The sequence below is a fragment of the Ambystoma mexicanum genome, chromosome 1q, assembly GCF_040938575.1.
Source record: "Ambystoma mexicanum isolate Mex_15411 chromosome 1q, UKY_AmexF1_1, whole genome shotgun sequence".
Classification (NCBI taxonomy): Eukaryota; Metazoa; Chordata; class Amphibia; order Caudata; family Ambystomatidae; genus Ambystoma; species Ambystoma mexicanum.
In genome coordinates, this window is record NC_090922.1 from 842,726,321 (window position 1) to 842,753,431 (window position 27,111).

The 27,111-nt window shown below is 43.2% G+C and overlaps 1 protein-coding gene across 1 annotated transcript in view; it reads left to right on the forward strand.

Moving 5' to 3' along the window:
- Window positions 1-712: 712 nt before the first annotated feature.
- NPHS2 (NPHS2 stomatin family member, podocin) overlaps window positions 713-27,111 on the forward strand; it is a 145,296-nt gene continuing 118,897 nt past the window's right edge. Inside the window, exon 1 of the mRNA XM_069641475.1 lies at window positions 713-1,052. Coding sequence (XP_069497576.1) covers window positions 734-1,052 — 319 coding nt within the window. The 5' untranslated portion in view covers window positions 713-733. The remainder of the gene's footprint in view (window positions 1,053-27,111) is intronic.

Below are 27,111 nucleotides of genomic sequence, written 5' to 3' on the forward strand. Positions count from 1 at the left end.
CCCATGCTCATCTGGAGCTTTTAACCACCTCGATGCATTCTTTTGACTTTTTATAATGTAAGCATCCTGCTGCAGCCTCACACAATTTGTAATTCTAGCTGTCGGGCAAGGAAGGCCCACAAACATCATATTGACAAATGGGCCGCCACCCTCCACCAGCCCTCCTGCCCCAAGCCCGGGCATATCTTCATGTGGCCCAGGTGATATTCCAACGCTGCTGTCACGTCACTGGGTGGGCGGGTGCCCATATCATGGTTTCAACGTCACTATCACTTAGGGCTGATCTGCTTCTCCAAGTGTGTCACTGTCTGTGGCTGCAGCTGACCTGGCTACCTTATGGCCATTATCTCATCTGCCCCCCTTATCATGTCCCCCACTACATGAAGGGTGGTTGATTTCCATGTGGCAGTGCCAGGCTTTCACTGAGAGTGGCCTTCATTTTTCCAGTGTCATTATCTGTGCCTAACGGCTGCTGTTGGTTTGTCATCCCTGCCCCCACTGGGTTGTCACCATGTTACTGCCTGAGTGAAGCCTCTAAGCTCATATGTTGATGATATGTGTCTGGACCCTCCTTGCCGGTGGTCATTTGGAATGCTGCTCATATGGCGTGATTAAAAAGTTGTAGTCTCTTGGTATTTGCCCCTGTTTGCACTTTCCTGAGTACTTCTCGCCCACCAGTCTCCCTCCCTGTATATATAGAACGGCTCTCCTCCGCAGCTCCAGTCCTGTATGCATGCCGCCGAGCGCTCACTCCCCGCGCAGGATGGACAAGAGGTCCCGGAGCCCCTCGCGGGACTCCCAGCGGAAAGGCCGAGAACCCCCGTCCAAGGAGGGCAGGCCGGAGAGGCCCGATCTGTCTAGCCGGGCCTCCAGTAAGGAGAGGCCGGGCTCCCGCGGCAGCAGGCCCAGGGCCAGCACGCGGGAGACCCAAGTCACTCTGGACGCAGACTGCAAGGCCACGGTCTCGACAGTCGTTGACGTCGATGGGGTGGTGGCTTCGGACGAGGAGACCGAGATGGCGGCGCTACTCGAGAGCGAGAGGCCCGAGGAAGGTAAGTGCGCCTTATGTTACCTGCCCTCATGTCACTCACACTACAAGAAGGCTCTTCCATTCCAGGCTGGATGACCGAGGATTCAACAGCCGGTAAAGTGTATGTTTCTCTCCTGTAACATCACCCATGCTCACCTTCTTCTTAAATGTAAAACGCTTTTGTGCTGCAGTGCATTTTGAAAGCACATTAGATGCTCTGATCAGTAGCGCACTTCCAATTTCTTTCCTCCAATGCGCTGTTCCTGGGCAGCAGCTTAATTTAATAGCTGCTGCGTCACACTTCCCTTCAGATCAGTACGAAATGCAAATGACAAAAGCACCTTAACAACGTCTTGTCTATTCCGTTTGTACAACATTTCTTTTGTTATCAGAGTCTGTTTTACGTATGAGTGTTTAGCGAAAGTCACTACACATAGCAGCCAGCCTGACATGCTGTCCTGATTGCATTAAAATAAGCAATGGAAGGCTGTGCCCTTTCCCCAAACTGGGATCAGAATAATTCGTGACATTTCAAGGGCAACGTTAGCAGTGCACGATTAGGGTATCTGTGTGCTGAAGTAGGTGGGTGCAGCACTGCAGGACACATTTTAACAGCTGTAGTAACGAGGGCGGTTTATGGGTTGTGGTACAGACGGAGCAGGACACAACTCCCTAGAAGTAGGAAAACGGCACACACACCCCAGCATAGACACAGAACTCACACGGGCAGCCTCACAGAATCTAAAAGGGCTTCAGCGTGGATACAGGGAGCAAGCACATTAGAAGCAACGAGGACGGTAAGATACCATAGCATAAATACAGGATACAAATGATAAATTGCTAGGAAGTTGCATGTATCCGAATATACACTGAAATTAGAAGAGGGCCATGGTGATGTTGTCATGAGTGCAAGAAAAAGGCGCACAGTTGTCTCTTATTTATGAAACATAGACTCTATAGGATTTTGTTAAGTGCTTACCCTGATCACTTTTAGGGACAGAAAATTGTGAGATATTTAGGGACTTGCAATTTTGACAGGATTGGCACTATGAGATGAAGTGAGTTGTCCGGGATCACACTTTGGATAAGCGATGGAGCTGGGATTTTAACCCGGTTTCGAAATTTAACCACATTCGATTACCAGTTTTTGCTGCAGTGTTCTTCAAACTGTGGCGCTGGCCCCCTAAGCGGGCCTACAGGTTGTCCGGGGGTGGCACACGGCTCTTTAAAACTGGATTAGTTTGTGCTATTACGCATGATTGGATTGTAAGTGCTGTGAGATGCTTGTGGAATGTGTGGTAATGCGGGATGGAAGGGGGCTGGAAGCTCTGGGTTTGACAGTTGTAGGATTTTGAGGATGGGAGCTGGACATGGAAGTTTGTTAGAACCTGCTCTCCTGCTAAATTTATATCTTTGATCTGAATTAAAGTACATTCCTTTTTTTACTCACCTTTTCCTGGTTCCTGCATCCTGGCTGTTCATCCTGTGGCCACGCATACTACACAGTTGTAGCATATGTGAGAGGGGCAAACATTATTTGTACTCACGGGGCCCGGGTGGACTCGGTATAAAAAACGTTTGAATACCACTGTTATACATCAAGGTGAAAATATTTGTACATTTTTGACTGTCAAGAACTCAAACAATATTCTGTTTTGCAGACCTGGATTGAAAAGTAACAATTAACATCATAAACCGCCATGGCATATTAAAAAAAAACAATCACCATGAATCCATTCTATGCAAAAAAAGCAGAATTGTAGGTTTATTTTCTCCATCATGAATGGAAGCCTACTAGTACCAGATATCTAATGGAGGTGAGCCCTAGAAATTGCATCTGAGTTTTACCTTATTTTAAAGATTTTAAAACACCAAACAAAGGAAACTGATAAGGTCACAAGCCTATGGTCATTGATTAACACAGACTTGCAGACTTCTTATTCACCATTTGAAGGACATTTGAAATGCTAGAACCCAAGAAACCATGTTTGTGTGTCAAATAAGCAGACTTAAAAATAAACTCGCCAGGGGCCTGTGACATTGGTCAGATCTCGTCCGCCCAGGGCCTCCTCTACTCAAATGACCTACATGAAAATAAGGAAAAGACAATGGGCTAAAGAATTCCACCAGAATGTGAATACAGCACAATGCCATACACTGATATGAGACGATGGATCCAGGATCACAGTATCATCTTGTGGAAAAGCCGGGATCTAACTAAGCCTTGACACTTTGGTTCCTCTGTTTTCCATTTTGCTGCCTAACCACCTCTTTGGGTTTTTCATTGGAGGCTGTAAATATATTACCATGCTGGATCCTGCTGCCCAGTTTTTACAATTTTTGTTTGGTCGACCAACGTCTGGATCTGCCTCATAGTAATGGCATGATGACTTTTATAACACCCATTTTCTAGTGCAGGTGTGTTGGTTTGTGCCACATCAGCCGTTACTATCAAAACACTCTATACATTTAAGTTTATCAACATCAGAGGGAGGAGAGGTTAGGACAGCCTTGCTGAGAGGCCCCCAGAAAAAGGGAGTAACAGAAGCAGGTGCCAAGGGCTGTCGAGTCAGGGGAAAGAAAGTAGGGAGCATAAGGGCGAGAAAGAATCATGAAATGGTGACGGGTAAAGACAAAGAGGGTGCCCAGCGCATGAGATGGCCAATGGAAGCATGAGATGCAGGAGTGTGGAGGAGAAGGGGAGAGCCCAGGAATGGAGAGGCGGAAGCAGCGACACACACGAGAGGGACTAACAATTGGCCCAAGAATAGAGAGGCTAAGAGAATTATGCCGATTAGGAAATGATGGATTTACTGTTTCAAGCTACTAGAAATGGAGTATGTAAGTGTATAAAAAAACTTTTAAAACTATGTTTTAGACATTTTTGAGCGATTATCTTATTGGTATGAAAGTATATATATATTGTGAGCAACAGACGATAAATGTTTTGGCTGTGAGGGTGCCTCCAACATTTTTTTGAATGCCCACCTGCGGTAATTCCCACCAAGACACAAATGGAGTCCAGTGGAACACCATGAATGGGCACTAATACCAAGTTACTACCAGTCATAATAAGGCAAATGTACTGCCGATATGAATGGTAATAACGTTAACCAAGTATGGAGGTATTTCTGTGGGAAATATTAAAATACCCTTATTGTCCTCCCCATTTCTTCTCCCATATTTAGTTTTACAGCAGTGTTCAAGGCTTACTGCATAGTTGAATTTCAAAAGTTACACTATTGTTTTCAATAAAGCATCAAACCACATGGTAAATCAACCTGACAATAAAAAAAAGTGTGCTTCCCTCTGAAAGTGCAAAAGGGCACACAGCAGAGCCTGTCTATCTGCAAAATGTTTACAAGGCAATCCAGTGCAGAAGCTGGATTAACACTGTATCTGTCGGTCTCCACACTACAATCCAATTGAGGGAAACAACTGGGTATGTATTAAAATCAAGGACCTACACTGAATTACTATGAGTTACAATTTGAGAAGTTGACAGCTATGATGGGAAAACCCATATGCATGCATATAATTTAGCGATTGATTAGTGTGGCGTGTTCGGATACATTCATATTCATCAGCATAAAATTTAACATGCAAGATTATGATAGCCTAGTAGGTTGATTGCCTGCTGCAGAGGTGTGTTTGTGTGTGTGGTGTGTGTGTATTTGTGTGTGTGTGAGATAGAGAGAGAGAGAGAGAAATAGACCTCTTTGATAAAACACAGATACAAATCTTAGTAGGAAGGACAATTAGTTTCATTCTTCTGGAAGTCAATAAAACAATAATCATGTCAAGTAGTCACAGCACCTACTAGTTATGATGAGATTTCCCACTAGCAATGTGGGGGAAGTATTTTAACTTGGATTGTTGCTCTGTTCCTGAATACCAGGGGGCAATCCTCTAGGTGCGATTTGTATAACAAAAATGAATTAAAATGTACACTTTTACCGTCGGCATCAGACTCGCCCCCACGCTCCTTCAATTAAAAAAAAATAATAACTCAAGGCCCACCTCTTTAAGGAGCCGCTCGTCTTCAAAACCTAGGCCATCATGTCGCCCCTGCCCCTGGAGCCGCCTCTCTCTAGACACTGCCTGCCCCTCTGCTTCCGGCCACCTGGTACAGCTGTACCCCTCCTCAGTGTCCCCCCTCGTCCGCTGTATATCTGTTTTGTTGTTACCTCTGAAAAGCGCTCTGTTGTGCATCTGTACTGTTGTGTATACCCCTGTAAAGCGCTCCCTTGCTTCTCAAAGCCAGGCCCGAGCGCAATAAATACATTAATAATATTAATAATAATAACACGTCCAGCCAGCTCATTCTTGACCTCAGTCCTGATTAAAACAAGCGTTTGCAATGCCATCAGTTTGGGCGTTTGTTTAGACATGGGGAAAGGCATTTGTCAGGCACTACTGTAGTGGTATTAACTGGCTATCAGTGGTAGGCAGCGGCTGCAAAATGGGGCGAGTCTCTGGGCATATAATAGCAGAGCCTGCCGAGTGGCTAATACCTGTACACAAAGAAAAACGATTGGCTTTGCCAATGTTTGTTTTTAGCAGGCCTTCAGTGAAGGGCAAGCATAGTGCTTGTCAATGAGTGGCTGAAGGCGTGCCTGGTTGACATTTTTATTACAGTAGAAAGTTTACAGCTTCAATTAAGTCATTAACTCTCTGAAGAAAGTAAAAACACTGGCAGGCCCTTCCAGCAAAAAGTTTGATGGTGAGGCTACATATGTTTTCGGGCAGAAAGTGGGTGGGAATGGCTTTAGGGATTAGCTTGGCCTACAATTTACAAGCTTTGTGCCCCTCCTCATATGCCCTTTCTCCCTAGCTGCACTGGTTTGGGCTTATTGCCAAAACTAAAAAACGGTAAAACGAATCTTTGGTGAGGTCCAGGGCACTCTCATAAAAGAGGGACGTTCTAGAACGAAACACACCTTTGAATTTAGCGTTTATCCGCTATTTCATCGACTACAGGACTCCCGGTTTGTCTGACTAGAAATAGCTTTTTAAAAGATAGATTCTATCTGATAAGGTTATGTTTTAATTCCTTGGATTTAAACATAAATTGTACTAAGATGTTCGGCCAGGGAAGTCATTTAGGGGTCTTCAGGGGTCGCAACTGTGACCCGTGAAGTCTCCCTTGCTACCCCTGTGGTCTCCCTTGCTACCCCTTAAAAATGTTTTAAAACAAGTTTCTTTTCTTTCCATTGAGGCTCCTCGTCTGTGGCCAGCAGCATGTGGCTCTTTGTTTCCGGAGTGGCTGGTTTTCTGGTAGCTATAGCCGGTTAGATCACTATAGACGGTAAGATAGCTCAGTGGGTTGAGGGCTCGCTGCTGTGATGCATGTGTGATCTGCAGGTTCCAATCCCTGCAAGGCTAACCCAATCTTTCTTCCTGCTGAGCTTGATAAATGAGTACCAACACAGAATGGGTGACATTTTATGTATATTTGTTCTATGTGAAGCGCTTATGCGTACATGCAATATAATATCATTATTGTTTGGCCTTGGACGTCTGCTTCCATTCACAGTCACAGTATGGTAACATGGGCCTATACGCACTGTTATTAACGATACATATGGTGATCCATTCTTGTATGCAATGTGTATCACTTTACAGTGATACCGTGACCATATTTTTCATAGTGTACATAGAAACAATGCTATGTGATGCCACTTCCTGTTTTGTGAAAGGGTGAAAGGTCGTGTTCCATCGCTTCCCGGGATGTCACTTCAAGGGTGGGGTTGGATGACATCACTTCCTGTGATGTCATCATAGGTCAAGGGTCGTGTGATGTCACTTCCGCTACCCCTGGCATTTTGGTGTAATGACCTCCCTGCGTTCGGCCTTACCAACAGAACAGTGAACAAGATATGTCTCAGGGTATTCCTGAGAGCCTGTTTGATATTCTGATTTTTGCCAAGTATAAAGTCCTTGCAAAGAGCTTTACTGTAGCCGATTTTCAGCAAACGTAGGCAATGTCCTCCAGCCTTGTTATGCTTATTAATGTCAACGGACTCAGATGTGTCCTGGGCCTCCGCAACATTTTTTAAGAAGCCTTTCTTTATTAGACGAATCATGCCCATTAAAGAATAAGTTTCATATGACTAGTCAACTTTTTTCCGTATTTACCACATCGTTTTAACTGTCTCATTTTATTTATTTTTTATGTAAAAAAAAGCGTAAACGCTGACAAAGCATTTGAATGTTTTTCCTCTTCTATAATTCCTTTTTTTGGACGAAACTGAGTTCATGTATATTGCTTTTGCATCTATGGATACTTTTGCAAATGTCTGAAATACAGCTCATTCATTCATTCATTCGCTCATTTCTGGGGCAGGAAACGCAGGACCAGAGCTACTATAATGTCCAAAGGAAGATATGAGATGTTCTGACTGTCTCGTTCATGCCACTTTGCTCCCTTACACAATAGCAAAGCTTCATTTTTCCACTATCAGTGGTGATGCACAAGTAGCAGAGATGTACAGCCTGATATATCCCACCTGTCAACGCGCCTGTGTTTCGGGGTTATCACCCGTTCTGCAATCAGTTCACACTCACGGCAAGCCCTACCGTCCTCCATAGGCTCCAATGGTCTCTCGTCCACTAAAAACAATGCAGTGCACCTGCCTTGGCCTCTCTGAGAGGTATGATGTCTACACAGTGGACATTGTGTACCGACAAAGCTTTAGGTATCTGTAAGTGGCCGCATTACATGTGTGGCACGTCCATCCAGCCCTGGCGGTTAAGTCAACAGCGGTTTGCATTCTGGGACTTGTAGTTACTGTCCCCGCACTACGTCCTTACCCTATATGGTGGTTTTGGAACAGAGCTATATATTTCTCGACACCGTGTCCATTACTTGTTTTTTCCACGGCTGTTCCCGTAGAGTGTGCTTTCTCAACTATGTGTGCAGAACTATTTATTTATTTAAATAAAATTGTTTATTTTTTTTAAGTGCCTTCAGTTTTAAAACCACATTAAAACCTTACACAAAATCATCACAACCCTTAATACAAAATACAGTTTAAAATGTCAATACATTAAAGTAATTAAAATACACTTCTCCCCACAAAACAAATACAATTCCAAAAAACATATTTCATCAATTCATCGATCCTTTCACATACTCCATATGTAATCCTACATTTCCACATCCCAACGTGCCTTGTCAGGTCTTTACCAAATTAATCATAGATACAAATTGGAATAGTGCAGAAATATAGGTACATGAATGCAAAGTAAATACCGCATGTGGACTGGATGTACTGCTCACATGTGACATTGGACAACTAGAGTTGTCTGTAGCATTAGCAAGAGAAGGTGCAGAGCATAATTAAACTGATGGGGCCTGCAGCCGTTTCATTTATTTATTTCTCAGCCGTGTTCGATACCATTGATCGCAAGATCCTCCGACAGCGATTGGAACAAATCGGCCTGTCAGGACCTGTCTTGGCATGGTTCTCCTCTTTTCTGCCTAAGCGCACGCATTCTGTTTCCTTATCTTCATTGTATGCACCCCCTACTCCAATTCTGTGCCGTGTCCCTTAGGGGTCCTCTCGATCTCCTCTGCTTTTTAATGTACTTCTGCGTTCACTGTTTAATCTTATTGCTTCGTTTGGCATATGTTTCTATACATACACCAATTCATTTTTAAACTGAATTCTCTGGTATCTGACCCCCCCTTCTAAACTAAAATCCTGTTTGTCGGAGATCGGTCGGTGGATGTATGAAAACGGGTTGAGGCATAATGGCTAGAAAACATAGATTCTGGTAGTCGGTCCTCCAAACGCCCATTCTTTCTGGTATCCTGATTCCTGGCCTGAATCTTTAGCACCCTGCCAAGCCCCTAGCCCATCTGTGAAGAGCTTAGGAGTCAAGCGCTTCCCTCTGGTTCTAGAGAGGGGCAGATAGCCTCAGTTCGTAGGGCGGGCCTCTTCAAGCTCAGACTGCTAAGGAAAGGGCTTCTCTTTGTTCCTTTGCAGTTTTGTGCTACTGTAGTCACAGGCTCTAGTATGGGCTTGGTGGACTACTGCAACGGCATCTACTTGGGTCAATCTGGCTTCCGGGTTCATTGGCTCCAGATCGTGCAAAATTCTGCAGCACAATTGGCGCTGAATGCCCAGAGGCGGTCTTCCGCCTCAGTGTTGCCGGCTTAACTTCATTGGCTTCCAGATAGAAGCCGTATTAACTTTAAGGCATTCTGTATAGCACATCGTGCTTTTTTTCTCACCCCCCTTATTTCTTCAGTCTAAGCTGATTCGTTATACTCCGCATGCTCTCTGCGCTCAGCCTGTGCTAATTTGCTGCAAGTTCTGCTCTTCTGTAAATCTCGAGTACGAGGACGTTCTTTCTCGGTCCTAGCCCCCCACAGGGTGGAATTCTCTCCCTGCCTACCTGCGGGAGATTCCGGATCATCTGTGCTTCTGCAGAGCTCTCAAAACTTTCCTGTTTTGACTAAAGGTCTGTAGTTTTTTTCTTACTTCACCGCTAGCGCCAAGATGACTTCTGGCCTTGGTTTTGCGCTCTATAAATGTATTTAAATGAAACACTTGTGTACAGGTGCGTTATGAATGACTTATCATATCATATATTTACATTACGTTACATTTTGATTTGTAATGTACTATACGCAACTAATGCTCCGGAGCGCCTAGATGTCTAATGCAGATATCTAACTATCCTTCATGTCGGGTGTGAGTTGTTCTTCCTCAACTGTGTATTCAGCTAATTGTCTTAGTTTATTACACGGTACACACCTTGTAATAGGGAACTCCTTCCCCTACAATGAATGTGGCGTACAATAAAATGCTTTTTATTTTTTAATATACTACGGATTCTTTTTGAGTAGGCCTCCAACCCGTCTCGCACCCAGCCTCCACAAACATCCTGTGTCACAATGGACTAGGAACCAGGCCGGTGTGTATCAATAAGATATTTATTAATTTATTATTAAATGAAAGAGGAAACTCAACCAATTACACAGCCACCAAGGTTGTGGCAACACAAAATGCAATAATCTCTACAAAACAACCAGATTAAGATATACTATTACAGTTAATTCAGTTTTTTTAATGGCAGAACAGAAAAAGGACAATTTACCACAATGATAGCCCTACGGTTAAGCGTTCCCCCCTGCAACACTCACCCCCAAACATCAATTTGGACTTGATTCCTTTGAATGGAAGGCAGTGGCAAGGAGTAGGAATATAGAGGGAAAATCGGTTTTGGGGCAAAGCCCACCACCACAAGATGGGAAGCCAGCAAAGAAAGGGAAAACCCATTTTTGGAGGAAACTGGAAGAATGGAGTTTTTATTATTTCTCACAACGCCTAGGGGAGAGAATAGAAGGAAAGGTGTATTGTTTACACTTAGGAGGCAGGCAAAGTTTTAGAGAATACTAATCAGCACACCAGGAAAAATTGAAATAGAGTAGGAAAATCGGTTTTTGGGAGAAAGCAAATGCAAAGGGAAAATACAGTGGCAAATGGAAATTCGTTTACAGTGAGGTTTACAATGACAGGTAGGCTCCGGGAAAGGGGTTTAGCTCACAAAACTAAAATCGGTTTTGGTTTAGGATGAGAGATTCAATGGGAATGACACCGGCAAATGAATGTTTGTTTAGCAGGGCATAATTTAAACACAGGGGCAAATTTGTTTTTCAGCTCACGAAGCGGATTGATTCTTTTGGGCAACACTTTAATTTGTATTCATTTATTAATGTGATATAGTTTATAAATAAACTTTACACATAAAATAAAAATGTACATATTAAAATCAAAACATAATTTTAAATCTAATTTCCAATAATGAAACCAAATATGTACAGTCAAAAAGTGAAGTAAAATACAAAATGCACTTTCATAAGATAAAATTGTTACATAAAAATAACCTACGAGAAATCAACTCATATCAGCAGATACATACAGGATACTTAGGCAGGGTAAGAAGAAAACCCATCTAGGATCTCAGATTTTCTACTACCAATGACAAATGGCTTAAAAACCAGGGACTCTCTTTGCACTCAGTTAACACCCTCAGAACTACAAAGATTAGTTCAAATAGAGATTCCCAACAAGGTCTCAATAACTAGCCATACGTTGTACATTGCAATAAAAAACATAATGTTCGATGTATTAATACTGCATCGCCAAAAAGCTAATTCTGCTATATATTCCTTGTTATGGGTATATCTGCCATATTGTGTCTGATATATAGTTACTAATGTAGGACAGTTTGTTAACACGTGTTACCTGTTTCTGCTATTAGGTTGTTCTTACATAATCAGCAGTAGCGTTCCACATAAGGTATCTGATTTATTACGCCTGTGTTAGCCAACACCGGTAGATAATTCACCCTTAGCAACAGGATAAAACGCCTTAATCTAACTGCTGGACATAAATTCAGGTAAGACTGCGGTTTCTTATTTGAATATAACATGTATGTTACAAAGCGATAATTCTTAAGGCTTTCCAAGTGGGCATAGTTCTCTATCCAATCCCAGTTGTCCACCTTTTTAGAGAGAGCAGTTCTAGATCTTTGAGTGTACTCCTCAACTCGAATATTCCAGCCAATTTCTTTCAAGTATATATCGGCCTTAATTTTTAGGAGTGATTTCCTGGCCTGTTTAGTGGTTTCTTTCCTCATGGTCTCAATTAATTGATTGCCCGAATTGCTCAGCATCAACAGGTACAATTCCGCCTTTCTCTTAAGTACCTGGGATTTTAATGAGGTCAGCCCTAATTCAAGCCTAATAACGGCCATCGGTATACAGGTTGGGAGGCCCAGGATCTTTCTCCAATATTTGCCTTCCACAACCTGCAACCATTTTAGGTCCATAGTTTGTAACGCTTCAAGACCATAGGTCATCACCGGGGCTAGAACTTGTTGGTACAGTAGGCGCGCAGCCCATATGGTGAAGCAGCCATGTGTAATAGTAAAGTGGTACACCAATGCAGTTATTTGGACAGTCTTGATCATTCTGATCTGCTTACATTGGAGATAGTCTCCCTTAGTTTCACTTCACTTCCCAAATATCTATAATTTGGGGTATAAAAAATCTCCAATTTATGTACCTTTAAGCTAGTATGTGCAACCTTTTTCTTTGTGAACAGCATCAGTTGGGTTTTCTGTAGATTTATTATCAATCCGTTGCTTTTTGCATATAGCCATAAAGCTTCCACAGATCAATGCACTAAGTGTGATCTAATATCACTAAGTCGTCCGCGTATGCCAGGACATGGCAGTGTTTATCGCCAGTTTCAGAGGGTAGTTAGGGACCTTTTCAATCGCAGCAGGTAGATCATATGTAAACAATTATAGAGAGTCGGGGCTGTACCATAACACAGCCTTGCTTGACTCCTCGATTTTGTTCGATTTTGGTGGTCATGTTCCCTTGACGGTCATAGTTTAAGGGAAACTGTGTTATTATGATGGAGTAGCCTTAGATAGTATAGCAGGCTTTGAGGACAACCAAGCACCTCTAATTTTGACCATAAGATGTCTCTGCTAAAAGCAGCTTTAATGTCTACGTATAATGCATACAGGGGCGGGCTAACCTTACTCGTGGCTGCAGAGCGCAAAGTATCTAAAATGATCAAATTCTGTGCTGTGGAATAACCCTATCTGAAACCACTTTGAAAGCAGTTAAATATATTTTCCTTATCTGCCCATTCTTGCAATTTATCTAGAATTAGGCCCGCAAAAAGTTTACCAATGCAATTGACCATCGATAGCAATCTGTAGTTGCACGGGTCGCTCTTATCGCCCTTCTTATGTACTGGTGGTATAAGAATGTTTGCCATGAGCATGGTATTCTGCCTTCCAACATGATTTTTTCGTATGAAATCTTCAATAGTTCTGCCCAAAATCTTGGGTTGCATTTGAGTGTGATGTTAGCCAGGCCATTAGGGCCTGGTGCCCTAAATGGATTTAACTTATTTATCTTATCAAGAAGGGCAGCAACCGTAACTCTAAAAGGAGGCCTTGGCGGAAGGATATTGGGAGCCTCTGCTGCCTCTGTGTTAATAGCTGTATCACGATCCCTCAAAAAGCTTTCCCATTCATGGGCTCCAATAGGATTAATAACTGGATTAATAACTGGATTTGTCCTGTTACCTCTAACTTCTCCTAATAATTCCCAGCTATTACAGGAGTTCTTGGCACATAGTAGCTGTAAGGTCTCTTGCCATTGCTTTAACTTCTTTTGGTATGTTTTTGTCTTATCCAAGACTGAAACTTCCCCTTGAGTATTTTGCAGATAGATAGTGTTTAATTGAGCAAAATGTTTTCCTTGTCCTCCTTATATCTGCTCTAAGTTAAGTTCACAGTCACATGGGTTTCTCTTGGTTAGATCGATTACTGCCCCTCCAATTCCAACTGACGCATATCTTCTCCAAGACTGAAACTTACCCTTGAGTATTTTGCAGATAGACAATGTTTAATCGAGCAAGATGTTTTCATTGCCCTCCTTATATCTGCTCTAAGTTGCATTTTAGCATCTCTAATTTCACAGTCACATGGGTTTCTCTTGCTGAGATCAATTACTGCCCCTCCAATTCCAACTGACGCATGTGAAATAGCAAGGGTAGCAATTCACAGAGAATACTATCTATAGACATAGCCTGGAATGGATTAATATCCCTATACTGATCTACTGATAAAGTGGCTACCACTTTAGCTATGTTTTTCTCAGACCATGAAATACGTGTTCTAGCATGATTTAACCTTAGATCCCCATAGTTTTTACTGTGTGATTTACATCGTCAGCATTTATAGTTAACCCAAGTTGGGCGTGATCGCTCCATATATTTTTGGAGACCTTCATATCCTTCACCCGGCTAGCTATATCCGCTGTCACAAAAATATAATCCAATGTGCTTTTAGAGTCACCACTTTCCCAGGTGAAATGACCGGGACAATCTCTATATGTTCTACCATTGATCATTTCGATGTCCCACAGTTCAAAGAAGCTCAACCAATACTGTCCTTCAGGATTCACTTTCTTATGGGACATTGTGCTGTTAGGTCTTCAATATGGATTACTCGAAATCCCAGACCCTCCGGACATATGACAATTGAAATCCCCTACTATCATTACAGATTTATTTTCCTGCTTGAAGGTCCAATCAATCATAATGTCATGAAGAGTCTCTTGAATGATTTCAGTTTGAATATCCCCAGGAGGGTTGTAGAGGCTTATCAATAACATGTTCTCTGCCTTATTCTCCATATATATCACCAGTTCTATCGCAGTCACATAGTCGTCAGAATTCGTTATTATACGACGTGACTTAACATTATGTTAAATACCAACTATTAATCCCCCAAACAGTCTTCCCTGTTTCCCTTCCATCCAGTACTAATGGGGTAGTCAGCCAGACCTCCTGCAGGCAAATGCAAGTATAGTTACTCAAATACGGCAGCAATCCCTTCTGGGTGATTAGGTGGATGAAACCCCTACTGTTCCATGACAGGATTGAAATACCTCAATCTTTTCTTAATACTCCTGGTAGAGATTCCGCTTGCCACTTTAAAATGTTCTGTACATCTGCCAATTGTACCGTATTAGTTGCTTGGAGTTGGGTTGCATTGCTTTTGTTCTTTGGTTCAATCAATACTTTCCTGGGGCAATCAGATCTTCTTTTCCAGGATGCGCATTGATTTCCACATCAACCTCAAGTAGATTGACTTTATATGTGCGCAGCAAGTTAGCGGTAGCCAAGAATTTACAATGGATTGCCGATACACTAGTATTTTGGACATTTAGTGGTTCGACATATTCAAAGTCATCAGACGTAAGAACTCTCAATTGTGGAATCAAATGCAATCTGATCAAGAATTCTGTTCATGTCAACCAGTCATGATCATTATTTTGGTAGAGGTTCTTGATTATACAGATACGGTAGCCACTTATTACTGGCATCTGCCCCTCATTCTTTTGTGCTGATTTCTGTATTGTCTCGAGATGGGATATTTGCCTTACATTGTTCGGTGTAGATGAAATGTTTTCTATTGACTGTTGGGTTGGCAAAATACCAGGTTCAAGCGGCACTTCCTCTACATCAAGTAGGTCTTTGTCTTTCTCAGGGATAAGCCAGCTAGTAAGGTGGCCTTCTCTTTCCGAGTTTCTCTTTTTCTCTCGCGCTGCTTTTTTCCTAGCTTTTTTCAAGTTTTTAATCTCAGGAGCAGATTCCGGAAGTGGTGAAGCCGCGCTGCATGGTCTTTTCTTCGTTATTTCCCTTCTAGCTAATCTCTGCTGTTTCTGGGAAAATATACCTCAGAATTATTGGTTACGTTCTGGTCTACATCCAGAGGCGGTGTGGGTTCCTTAATCAAATGTATGGCTACAGACAAGTTGTCCTCAGTCTCTTCAATAGTATCTTTGTCTACAATATTCGAGGTTGCCAAGTTGATTGGATTTTCTAAAATACAGGCACACATTTTTAACAAAATTTTGAACGCAAACTGCAGGGAGGCCATTGAAGATTGAATCTCGACCAGGGTGTTCGTGCCAAAGAAAGAGCCTGTATTACAGTCAGGTTCCGGAGTTTCTGAGTGTATAGCTAAGTTAGGTGACATTGATAACCTCTCTGGAGTTGTCATAGTATGTAGAAGTTCTTTCACTGTCTCACCTTTTTCTTTGTCAGTAGTAGAACTGATCAAAACAGGAGTCATGGATCTTTGAACTGAAAGGCAGAGCTCCAGTAGAGAGTTGTTGTCAATCATCAATTCAGACGAGCTATCTTGTACATTGCTTACACTCTGGTTATTCCCTACCTCCTTCTCAAGAGTGTTCGGGATCAAATCCACCACTGTATTGGGCGGAAAGAAAGTCGTGATAGTGCCTTTACTGGTAGGTGCTAGCAGCTTTAATTTATTTTTAGCGCCCCCTTTGACAGCTCCAACTGTAGATGCTTTAGATTTGTTCTTATACAAGTTATAATTATTCTGCGGTAATCTTCTTTGAGGGGACATATTACTCTTTCGATGATTTCTTATGCTCAGCTAGTCACTTCACCAGAGGGCAGCAAGGCTGATATCAATGGATGCTAAGTTCGCCTAATGCAGTCAATATTTAGAGTTAGTCAGGATCAAAGGAGAGATCTTCCAACAGTCTCCTGAACTTACCCGTCGGCAGCCGATATAGCTGAAGATAAATCCGAGTGGGCAATATCAATAAACGCCACACCACTTTTGCCGTCCACCCCAGGGGCTTTAGTGGCACCAATAGGAGTCTAATTCGACCGTAGACTCCGTTTTTGCCTCTATTTACTTATGACCCATCTACCCAGGTCTCATACTGGCTTAAGCCTATCTAGCCTATCTGAACTTGTCTAGTGGCTAGTGTGTAGAGATCTCAAAAAAGTAGGCAAAGGCAAAAAGGGGGAGACTGTGGGCTACGAGTAATATGTGCGTAAATACAGCGCCACAGCTTATAAGCTTGTATGCAAATAGGGAGTCTGAAAGACTCAGTGAGTGGTCATGCCAACAAATAGACCTCCAAGAGAGTTCCAAAGATGGGCTTCCGATTGGCTTCTGTTGAGCTCCGTTGGCTATGCCACACTACTTCCTCATCCTAAGCCACATCGTCTCAATAGGTGCTTCCCCACTAAACATCAGATACAGAAAAATTTCCCAGCATGTCCACCAGATTTGAGCACTGCTCTGTCCCTGGCTAGCGGCCCATGGAGTGAGCTCCAAACTCTACAGCCACCCGATTCAACAGCCTCCAAATTCCCAAAACACACAGGTGTACAGGCTGAAACCAGGCTGAGTTGAGCTATAACCAGAGCCCAGGCACCGAGGCGCCTTCACGCGTACGCTTATTCACTCACAACATACCACTTTTCAGCGGGACCTACCATGTCCCAGATGAGTCAGGAGCACCAGAGGGTGGACAGGTGCACACGGCTCAGGAGGCTTGGGGGACACAATCAATGGTGGCGCAAGGATCCCAGCAAAACGGCTCACACAACGCTGCTCTGCTCGCTCGGAGTCGTAGTCTCAGTCTCAACTCGGCTCACAACGCAGCTCAGTAATGGCTAGAGGAAAGGGCCTAAAGATCAGTCCCAAGACCGTCAAGCCGCACCAGCCCAGCACAAGGCCTTGAACATCTCACACCTGCCCGCTTCCGACAGTGTAAAATGCGCAAGTTGTGGAATATCTTTAATGACTTTAATGACTATAACAATTAACAAAAACACTGGGAGCTAGATTGTTGGTTTTGAATTTCAACAATCCCGATTTATGAAATTCAATGGGGGAATTTATTGATCTACTTACAAAAATACTAAGGATTTACACAGACAACTGAGGGTTTTTTCAATGGGGATATGCTAACATACACAGGCAAACAAGAGATTCTTCTATTTGGCGATGACCGAACTACACGGGCAACAAGAGATTCTTCTATGTGGAGATGACTGAACTACACTGGCAATTGGGGTTTTCAATGGGGAGATATTGGATGCACTGCTACAAAAAATGAAGGGCTTATGCAATTTAGGGCTGGGGTTACTGCTACTTACGTAGCAAGCCTTTGATTAAGGTTTCAGGAAAGCCAGCTGCATTTTAGGACACTCTGGAAATAAAAGGGCAGGGGGTCTGGTCACTCCACTCTTAAGATAGTAAGTTTCCACAGTCTTCTCTCCCTCCTCCTTTTTCTGTCTTCCCCGGTGGTTGTGTGTCTCTCCTGATTCCTAGTACAGTCCCCCTCATACAGCAGACATTACATCACTAATTTTACAATCTAGAGGGAGTACCCTGCAATAATCCCTGCAACTAGGATTGGACAGTTACCCTCTCTCTCTCTGCCCCCAGTCAGGATTGGGTTAGGGATTTTGGAGCAACACCTGTCTTTTCCCATTCATCACCATCCTTTGTTCTCCATACAACTTTTTGGGAAAAACTAGTTATGTATCATAACTTCATAATTGTACTAGCAGCCGCCATATGAAATATATATTAGGTTTGAGCTGATCATGCGGAATTCGATAAGCTGACCGCCAAATCCGTATGATGTAGTATGGCCATGTGTTACATTGTTGTCGTTTTCATAAAATGTACAACAGTTATGAATATGTAAGTTATCAAGCATATTCCTAATTTAATTTTCCATCTTTTCACCCATTCTCACAATTGTAACATGTTCAGATCAGCCCGAAATCTAGTCTAACTGGCCATTACTGTTCCCAGAGTCACAGGGAGATGCATTTTATATCCCGAAAACCACCTGAAAATGACATGAAAAATGGCATAAAAATGAAATCAGTCCTCAGTCTGATTGCTGCGCAAAATGTCTAAAATGAAAATAGTCTTTTAAATTAATTGGGAGTATCTCCTGGTCAGCAAATGGGAGGCTGCTTCATCCCCCACCGCCATCTGTCTCCCTGGGCTCGCCTGTGACCAGAGTTTTTATGAGTCTCTTTGAAGTCAGTGTGGGCTCTTTTGAAGTGAGTGCAACAAGGGCTCACACCGTTTTGTCATGCTTAGCCATGGATGGCTTTATTTTGAAGTCCCTGCTTTAACTGCCTTCAGGGAGAGCCAGTCTGGGGAACAGTGGGCTTTGAACATTTCAGTAGCAGATTCTATTGCAGGGCGTCATTAGATGGAAGATGTGACATCCTGGGCTGGAAGTGGGGCTTTTCATTGTGAAGTTTTGACTTCATCCAGAACAGGTTTTTCCTGAAGTAAGTCTCTCTTCACATGTTACTGGAGTTTTTGGGGCGAAACATAATATACATTTGCTTTGGTCACCCCACACCTCATGTTTTGCCTTCCTGACATTTTTCTGTGAGCAGTGATATCTTTTTCCATTGTGGCTTTTTAAAGCCGTTTTTATTTGCAAACACATGTGCAGGCTGTTTTCCTTTTAATGTTTAAAAATCCTGTTTTCCATGTCACATGATTCTTTGATTCCTCTTTCTTGGGTGAATTTAGACTGCTGCTTGTCCATTGATAATGATAGGTAGGCCCCTTTCCCCATGGCTCTCAAACTTTCTATGAAACAACATGTTTAAATGCCTGCCATTCATGTGGCAGGGAAAGCAAACGCCAGGCCATTTTTGGTTGCAGTTTTTAACCCCTTAAATCCCAAGGACGAGTATGCTCATCCTTTTTACATAGACTTGCATAACAGCCTGCTAGTCATGTGAAAGGGACTTCTGTTTGGGGTTTTTAAATGCACCCCACAGAATGCAGAGCTACAAGTGAGAGAATGCAAACAAAAAAGGAGTCGATGCTTGATACTGGGACCATTTGAGATGGCAGTATAGCTTGCTGTGAGTTGGTTATATTATCAGTTATCAATTTTTTTTTTTATTATTTGGAACAGGCAGGACATATGTTTGGATTATGTGGATACAAAATGCAGGTTAGCATTTTTTTTATATCATACATGTAGGCAGCCTTGAACATTTTTTAAAGTATTAAATTAGCACTTTCACAAATCAACCAATCATCTGCTCTGAGTTGCTGTGGGGACTTGGCTTTAAAATGCACATGGCCCATCATATTTAACAAACCCAACATTAGCACTTTTGCTAAAGAATTGGAATTTGGCATATGAAAGGGACTCCAAGATCAGCTTGCCCCATGAACCATGTACAATTAATTGCTTTCTGCTGTTAAGCACTTTTCTGACAACAGAGTTGTAGATCACAGCTCCCAGGATTTAAACTGCATCTGATAGACAGGCAAAAAGCATATTTGTGACAGTTCTCGTCCCAACTCGCACCTTCATACCCGGCTGGACTCTCTAAATCCAACAAATGAGTAAATATTGGAGAGGTGGAACATCCCAGACACCATCCTGAGGCTATGGCGTTTATGCTCTTGTCGTGTAGTAATGTGGGAATTCCATCATTCATTAGAGATGTATGTCTATATGCGATGCTGATTTTGAAGCGTATCATCGCTTGATACGTTAAGTAGTTGGAGAGTGGCTAAAGGTTTAACTTGCTTTAGCAGTGCTTCCACAATGCACTAAGCCTGTTGCTGGTTTTTGCGCATTTTGGCGGTGTAAACACCAAAATATTGCCAAAACGTTGCTAGAGTAAAAAAAACTGTAAAGGGGAGTTCTGGAGCAGTGTATGGAGTTGGCATGGCAACGAAATGGCCAAAGCACCAGCAAGGCCTTGACCCTCTCGCTCACATCTGCCGGCCTGTTGCTGTTGCCGGGCAGCTGTGCACGCTCCAAAGTAGGAGCAAAATGACTGCACTTAACTATATAGGAGCAGGCGGATAAATGTTAATATTTCTAGGCACCAAGGCTTTTTTGTTAGGTGAACTTCTCAGGACTATGTTTAAAGTACGCCCGGGGAGTGATCTCTGTTCGAGAACCGAAGCTGCAGCCATTTGCAGCCTGGCGCTGGTGCAGGCATCCCCAGCCGTGTATGATCTGCATGGCCTGGGGCAGAATGGACTCTCCGGGTAGCCCACTGCATATTTTGATCCTGCCTGGGGGAGAGAGTGAGCGCGGCTGCACGTCGCAACACCTTGGATTGCGCTGCATGGGGGAGCCTGGCATGGCGTGAGAGGGACCGCTGCCCGTCGCTGTTCCCTAGAGGACAGAGATCATGGCACGGGCCCCTGCCATATCATGAAGAAAAAAAACTCTCCCGACTGGAAGAGAGTGGAGTGAGGCGAGAGGGACCACCGACACCCCGTGAATTAGAGAAGCATTGCGCAACACACTGACAGGCCTTGGATCTTAACACTCCATGTTGTCGCTCCCATGCTGGAAGGCACCTGCTGGCCCGCTATTCTCTCCCTGCAGGACCCAGCAACCTTCTCAATCCTCATCTGGGTCGCACCAGGCAGACGTAGCCTGGTGCTTTCTTCACTGCCCCCCCACCTTCTGTACCTTTACCCGGGCCACTAAGTGATATGCTGCCTGAGATGCTGCTTCACTGGCACTACACAGCTAACCACATTTTCATCATGGTAGGAGACACCAAAGGTTCTCCATGCTCGGCCTACAAGTTCAACAGCGAAACTTACCAATGGACAAAAGTGGGAGCTGTGACAGCGACTGAGCTGCCACGCGGTGGCATCAGGAAATAACCTGTACGTTGTTGGTGGCTATTTTGGGATTCAAATGTGCAAAACGCTAGACTGCTACGATCCCACACTAGATGTGTGGAAACAGCATATCCACAGTGACGTAGTCACTGACTCCCACAGCGTTCGTCAGCACATGGAAGCATCTCCCAGCGTAAATATTCAAAGATCTGATTAGGTAAGGATATCAGGCAATGCCTGTGGCGCATGTGGCTAATTCACTCTGAAAAACATGTATGTGGTTTCTCATTGGGCTTGCTGCGTATAACTCCTAATGCTGCATGCTGCCCTATGGATGTTAGGGTGCCCTGTGTGATGCCACTGATGTCCCATTACTGAGAGCATTTTGAAAAACACTGCACCCAACCGCAGGAAGAAGGCTTATCTATTCAAAGCAATGCTCTTATTTCAATCCATGGGACATTTATTGAGAAAGGGCCATATTCAAAAGTGGATGGTCAAACTGACCTCATAGACATTTCTAACAATGCAGTCATTAACCACACTACTATTCACTCGACACGCATGACTGCTTGTTAAGCATGCGCCGCTAGGACGAATTGGGAATGTGGAAAAGTGATGGTCTTTACAGCCACTGGGAAATTGTCTGTTTAACGTATCCGTTGTATTCCTTTTGTTGGAGGGGACTTTCAGGACTTACCAACTTTACCAATCAGCTCTCAGATGTTTAGCTGTGCTTATCACACATCATAGACGGGGAGCCAATGGCAGGCTCATTGGTGATATGGTTTTCTGCTACATCAAGGACTTCAGCATAGTGTGAGTCCCCATCCCCCGCCCCCACTCCCTCTTGCTGTACTCCCATGCTAATACAAAAGAGGGTTTGCTCTATCTGAGCGCGTCTAGGAAGCTGTGGTGTCTAAGGGTGGTCCTAATCTGGAAATATTACATTGGATGACTTCCCTTTCGTGGAGATCTGTTGTCCCCTTCAGCAGGAATGGAAGGGGCCTTAACCATCGACCTAGGGGTTCTGCAAATCACCCTATTGGTAGAACACTGGGCACAACCATGGCAGAATCCATTATGGCTTCACTGCTGTGCCCCCTGCGCTGCTCTACTTCACCACTGGGCCACACAGCTACTGAAACTTCCTGGATGGCCCACCACCTGATCGGAAGCCGACCTAAGTTGCTCCACACATCGCCCCACCACCAAAAGTCTAGTGGTGGACGTTTAAAGAGAACAGAATCAGAGGCAGCCCTGGCCTTGGTGCCTGACTACAAGTAAACACTTTAAAAAAAGAATAAAGCTTGGTATTGTGACATCCATTTTATTCGGCTTTCCGTTCCCCTTCTTTTGTTCTATATTTTTCCACAGTGTTCACTCATGCTCCATACTTTCTTTTAAATGTTGCTCCCCCATTAGCCCGCACACTGTCTCCCTTCTGCCCCTCGTCATCCTGCGGGCCTATTGAGATCAAGCACAGCCATATACGCAGTGCATGAGAATGTATTTTCGAACCCTTTTATGATTTTAGGGACTGCTGCTGTCTCGCTTGAATTTCTATTCCTTGTTTTTTCTATTTATTTCTTTTAGTGCCCGCCATTGTGAAATGTGCTCCCACCATGCGCCTGTCTGCTGGGAGTCTTTCATGCATTAGTGCATGAAGCACACCTGAAGACTGTAATCTAGGCAAGGGGACTAGACAGGTGATCATTTGTGCTAGTGTCTTGTCAACAACCCCCACCCTCCACGACCCTCAACCGTTGCGAATAGGGTAAGATGGGAATTTTCCGTAAACCAGGCCTAGATCCACCTCATACGCTGGGATCAGATGTATTGTTTGAAAGAACTCTTGGAACCTTGTGAAGAGATGGGTGTTTTCCTGATATTGAATGTTGTAAAGTGTACTTCAAAGCATTTTTGGCCGAGAAGTTACATTTGCCCATTATAAACTGTCCAAACAAAGGAATTGGAAGTTCCTCCTAGTACCCAGATTGCTGTATGAAATCACAGAAGGACATGAGTATTATTTTCCCACAACCAAGACACACATGGAAAGCTTGCTTCAAGAGCAGGTTTTTAATGTCAACCCATGTAACATTCACCGGATTCTGAAAAAAAGGGGTGCGTTTTATTTAGATACATCTTAATCTTTTTCATTACGTTCACTGAGATTTAAGGTAAATGGGGTGCATTACACTTGTTTGACAATCACATATTGACATTCAGTGCACAGGTGTGCGAGAGAACAATGTTCTTTCTGAATCACCCCCAACGTGTCCTTGCTGGATTTGAAGAATATGTGTAATGTCCCTCACCCAGTGCACATCGATGTGCAAATTGAATTCTCCCATTTCCCATTGCAAAATCCCCCTCTTGAGTACTCCGAAATGTTGGCATGTATGGTTTACTGCAATGTGTTCGGATTTCACATACTCTCCTTCCTGCTCATTCTCTTGCACACCCGTGCCTCTTATCGCATTTAGTTTAAAACCTTGCACCCTCCTCCTTGCACCCTGATACTTATAAATGCAAAATGCAAATAACCTCAGTAAACAGCAAAACTATTGGCTTTGCCAATGCTTGTTTTTTAAGATGTGGCTAGAAAGCCACTTCGAAGTACCATTGGCTTACCACTAGTAGCACATCATGATCTCAAGGCTTTGACTCTGTAAGACCTGCTCTGGGATGTAGTAGTTAACTAGTATTTATAGACATTGTAGATATTTACCAACCAAGATCCACTGAAATGGTTAGGGTGAAGACTTAAGAAAAGAGAGATACAAATAAACTTTTCAATCTTAAATGAAAACCATTTCAGATCGTTGTTATATTGAAAGTCAGTGTGATCATTCATTATAATGAGATTCCATGGCAGCCCATTAAAGTATGCGGTAAATTCAGACATGTCTCCAAATCTTAACAGCTGTTGAGTGGGACTCGAATCAATGCGCTTATCGAACCACAGGCAGGCTAGGTTTCCATGCGGTCGCAGCTTGTGCCCAAGTTGCTTTGTTACTTTGAAGTTTGTCTTAAAAACAAAAACATGTGACCAGGTTGTAGGCAATGGCTGGGGCAGTTCCTTGGCCTCATGTGGGTTGGGCAGAAGCTCTCAATGATAGACAATTGCATTGGTAAACAATCTCAATGTGGGAGAATGCACCTCCCTGCCACTCCCCCGAGCCTAATGATTGAAATACGGCCACTTGACCCAGAAGTTTGTCTGGTCTGTTCTCTGATAAAAATTATGTTTTGTTAATATTCTTTTACACTGCATCAAATCACCACCTTAGACCAGGGGTATTCAAACTTAATCTGCTGGAGGAAAGAATACGAGCATGGGAAGGATAACAGGATGGGAAATTGGGAACGCAAATCCACAAACAGAGGGAGGGAGGGATGCGGAGGTAGGGATGCTGTGGGGGAAGAATGTTTTGTGATAAGAAGGGTGTATGCCAGTCCTGTTAGGTGGATTACAGTTTGAGAAATGGGAGTAGGTGGATATGCCCTAAATTGTTGTACTGATTGGGTTGTGCATTCAAGGCAGATTTGGAGAAAAGTAAGTTAGTTCACCATGTTGCATTGTGGGGTGTATTTAAAGGCCCCAAACAGAACTCCCTTTCACCTGAACAGCAGCATTAAAACACTGCAACCAAAAAACGGCCTTGCTTTACGTTTGTTTCACATGAGTGGCAGGAATTTCAACACTGCAACAAAAACAGCCTGGATTTTTCTTTTTGTTCTTGTAAAATTAAAGAACCATGGGGAAAGGGGCCTACCCATCATTATCAATGGACAAGCAGCAATGTAAAGTCACCCAAGAAGGAGGAATCAAAATATCCTGTGACTTGAAAAACAGGATTTTTAAACATTAAAAGCAAAAACGACCTGCACGTGCAGTTGCAAATAAAAATGGCTTTTAAAAGCCACAATGGAAAAATATATCACTGCTCACACAGAAAATGTCAGGGAAGCAGAACAGGATGTGGGGGTTGACCAAACCAAACGTATATTGTATTTTGCCCACAAGACTGCAGTCACATTTGAAGAGACAGTTACTTTAGGAAAAGCCTGTTCTGGCTGAGGCAGTGACTTCACAATGACAAGCCCCACTTCCAGCTGGATATCACACCTCTCCTCTAACCACCCCACAATACAATGTGATGCTGCTGGAGGCATCAGAATTCCCTTTTCTGCAGACTGGCTGGCAGGAGCTCAGGGAGTTCAAAGAAGGCAAAATGTGGATGAAGCATGACAAGAAGGTGTGAGTCATTTAAAGAGCCCACACTCAATTTCAAAGGGACTCATACAAATCTCTGGTCACAGGCTGAGCCCAGAGGTAGACAGATGGCTTTGCGGGTTGAATCAGCCCTCCCACATGTTGAACAGACACTCCCAATTGATATTAAAAGACTGATTTATTTCATTTTTAGGCATTTTGCGCAGCAATCAGAATGAGGATTAATTTAATTTTTATGCCATTTGTCATGTAATTCCCAGCCGGTTTTGGGGATATAAATTGCATTTACCTGGGACTTTGGGGACTGTAATGGCCAGTTAACTCGTTTTCCGGCTGATCTGAGCATATTACAAATGTGAGAATTGGTGAAAAGGTGGAAAATGAAATTAGGAACATGCTTGGTCACTTACATATTCATAACTTATGTACATTTTATGAAAATAACAAATATGTGCCACATGGCCATGCTACATCGTACAGATTTGGAGATCGGCTTATCTAATATCCCACGATCAACTAAAACTACATATATGTTTCATATGGCAGTGGATAGTATAATTATGAAGTTCGGAGACATAACTAGTTTTTGCCAAAAAGTTGTAATGAGAACAAAGGATGGTAATAAATGCAAACAGACAGATGCTGCTCTCCTCCCCTGAAGCAATTCTGACAGGGGGCGTAGAGAGGGACGGTAACTGTCCAATCCGAGCGGCAGGGATACATACAGTGTACTCCCCCTAGATTGTTAAATTAGTGATGTCATTTCTGCTATATAAGGGGGACTGTACTAGGACTCAAGACAGACACGCACACAAAAACCGGGGAGACAGAAAAGGAGGACGGAGAGAAGGCTGCTGAACCTTACCATCTTTGAGAGTGCTGTGACCAGCCCCTTGCCCTTTATTTCCAGAGTGTCCTGAGATGCAGCTGGCTTTCCTGAATCCTAAACCAAGGCATGCTATGTAAGTAGCAATACCCCCAGCGCTAATAGCATAAACCCTTTATTTTTGTAGCAGTGTATCCTAGATCTCCCTATTGAAAGCACAAATTGCCAGTGTAATTCAGTCATCTCCCCATAGAAGAATCTCTTGTTTGTCTGCGTGTGTTAGCATATCTCCTTTGAAAAACCTCTCAGTTGTCTGTGTAAATCCTTAGTATTTTTCTTGAATAAATCATTTAATTCCCCCCATTGAAATTCACGGTTCAAGATTGTTCCAATTTGAAATCAACCATCTTGTTCCTGGTGTTTTTATTGAATTGTTATAGTCATTTAAGTGTTGCCTCAAAAGAATTATTCTCCTTGTAACTAAAAACCGAATTTGTCCGTGTGTTGTGCGCATTACCAAACGAATGCCTATTTGCATCTGTCTATTAAACCCAAACTGTTGTTCCCATTGTGAGCAATCCCTTTTGCCTAGAAGTTTACCTGTTATGAGCCTCTGTCCTTGTCACTGAAACCCGATTTTCCTTTTGTAAGCTAAACCCCTTCCCTGAGCCTGTCATTGTAAGTCTCAGTATAAATGAATTTCCATTTGCCACTGTATTTTCCCCTTGCATTTGTTTTCTCCCAAAACCGATTTTCCTACTTCATGTCTATTTTGCCCTGGTGTGCTGAATAGTATTCTCTAAAACGTTGCCTATCTCCTAAGTTTAAGCAATACAAATTTTCTTCTATTCTGTCCCCAGAAATTGTGAGAAATAATCAAAATCCCATTCTTCCATTTTGCTCCAAAAACGGGTTTTCCCTTTCTTTGCTCGATTCCCATGTTGTGGTGGTGGGTTTTACCCCAACACCGATTTTTCCTCTCTA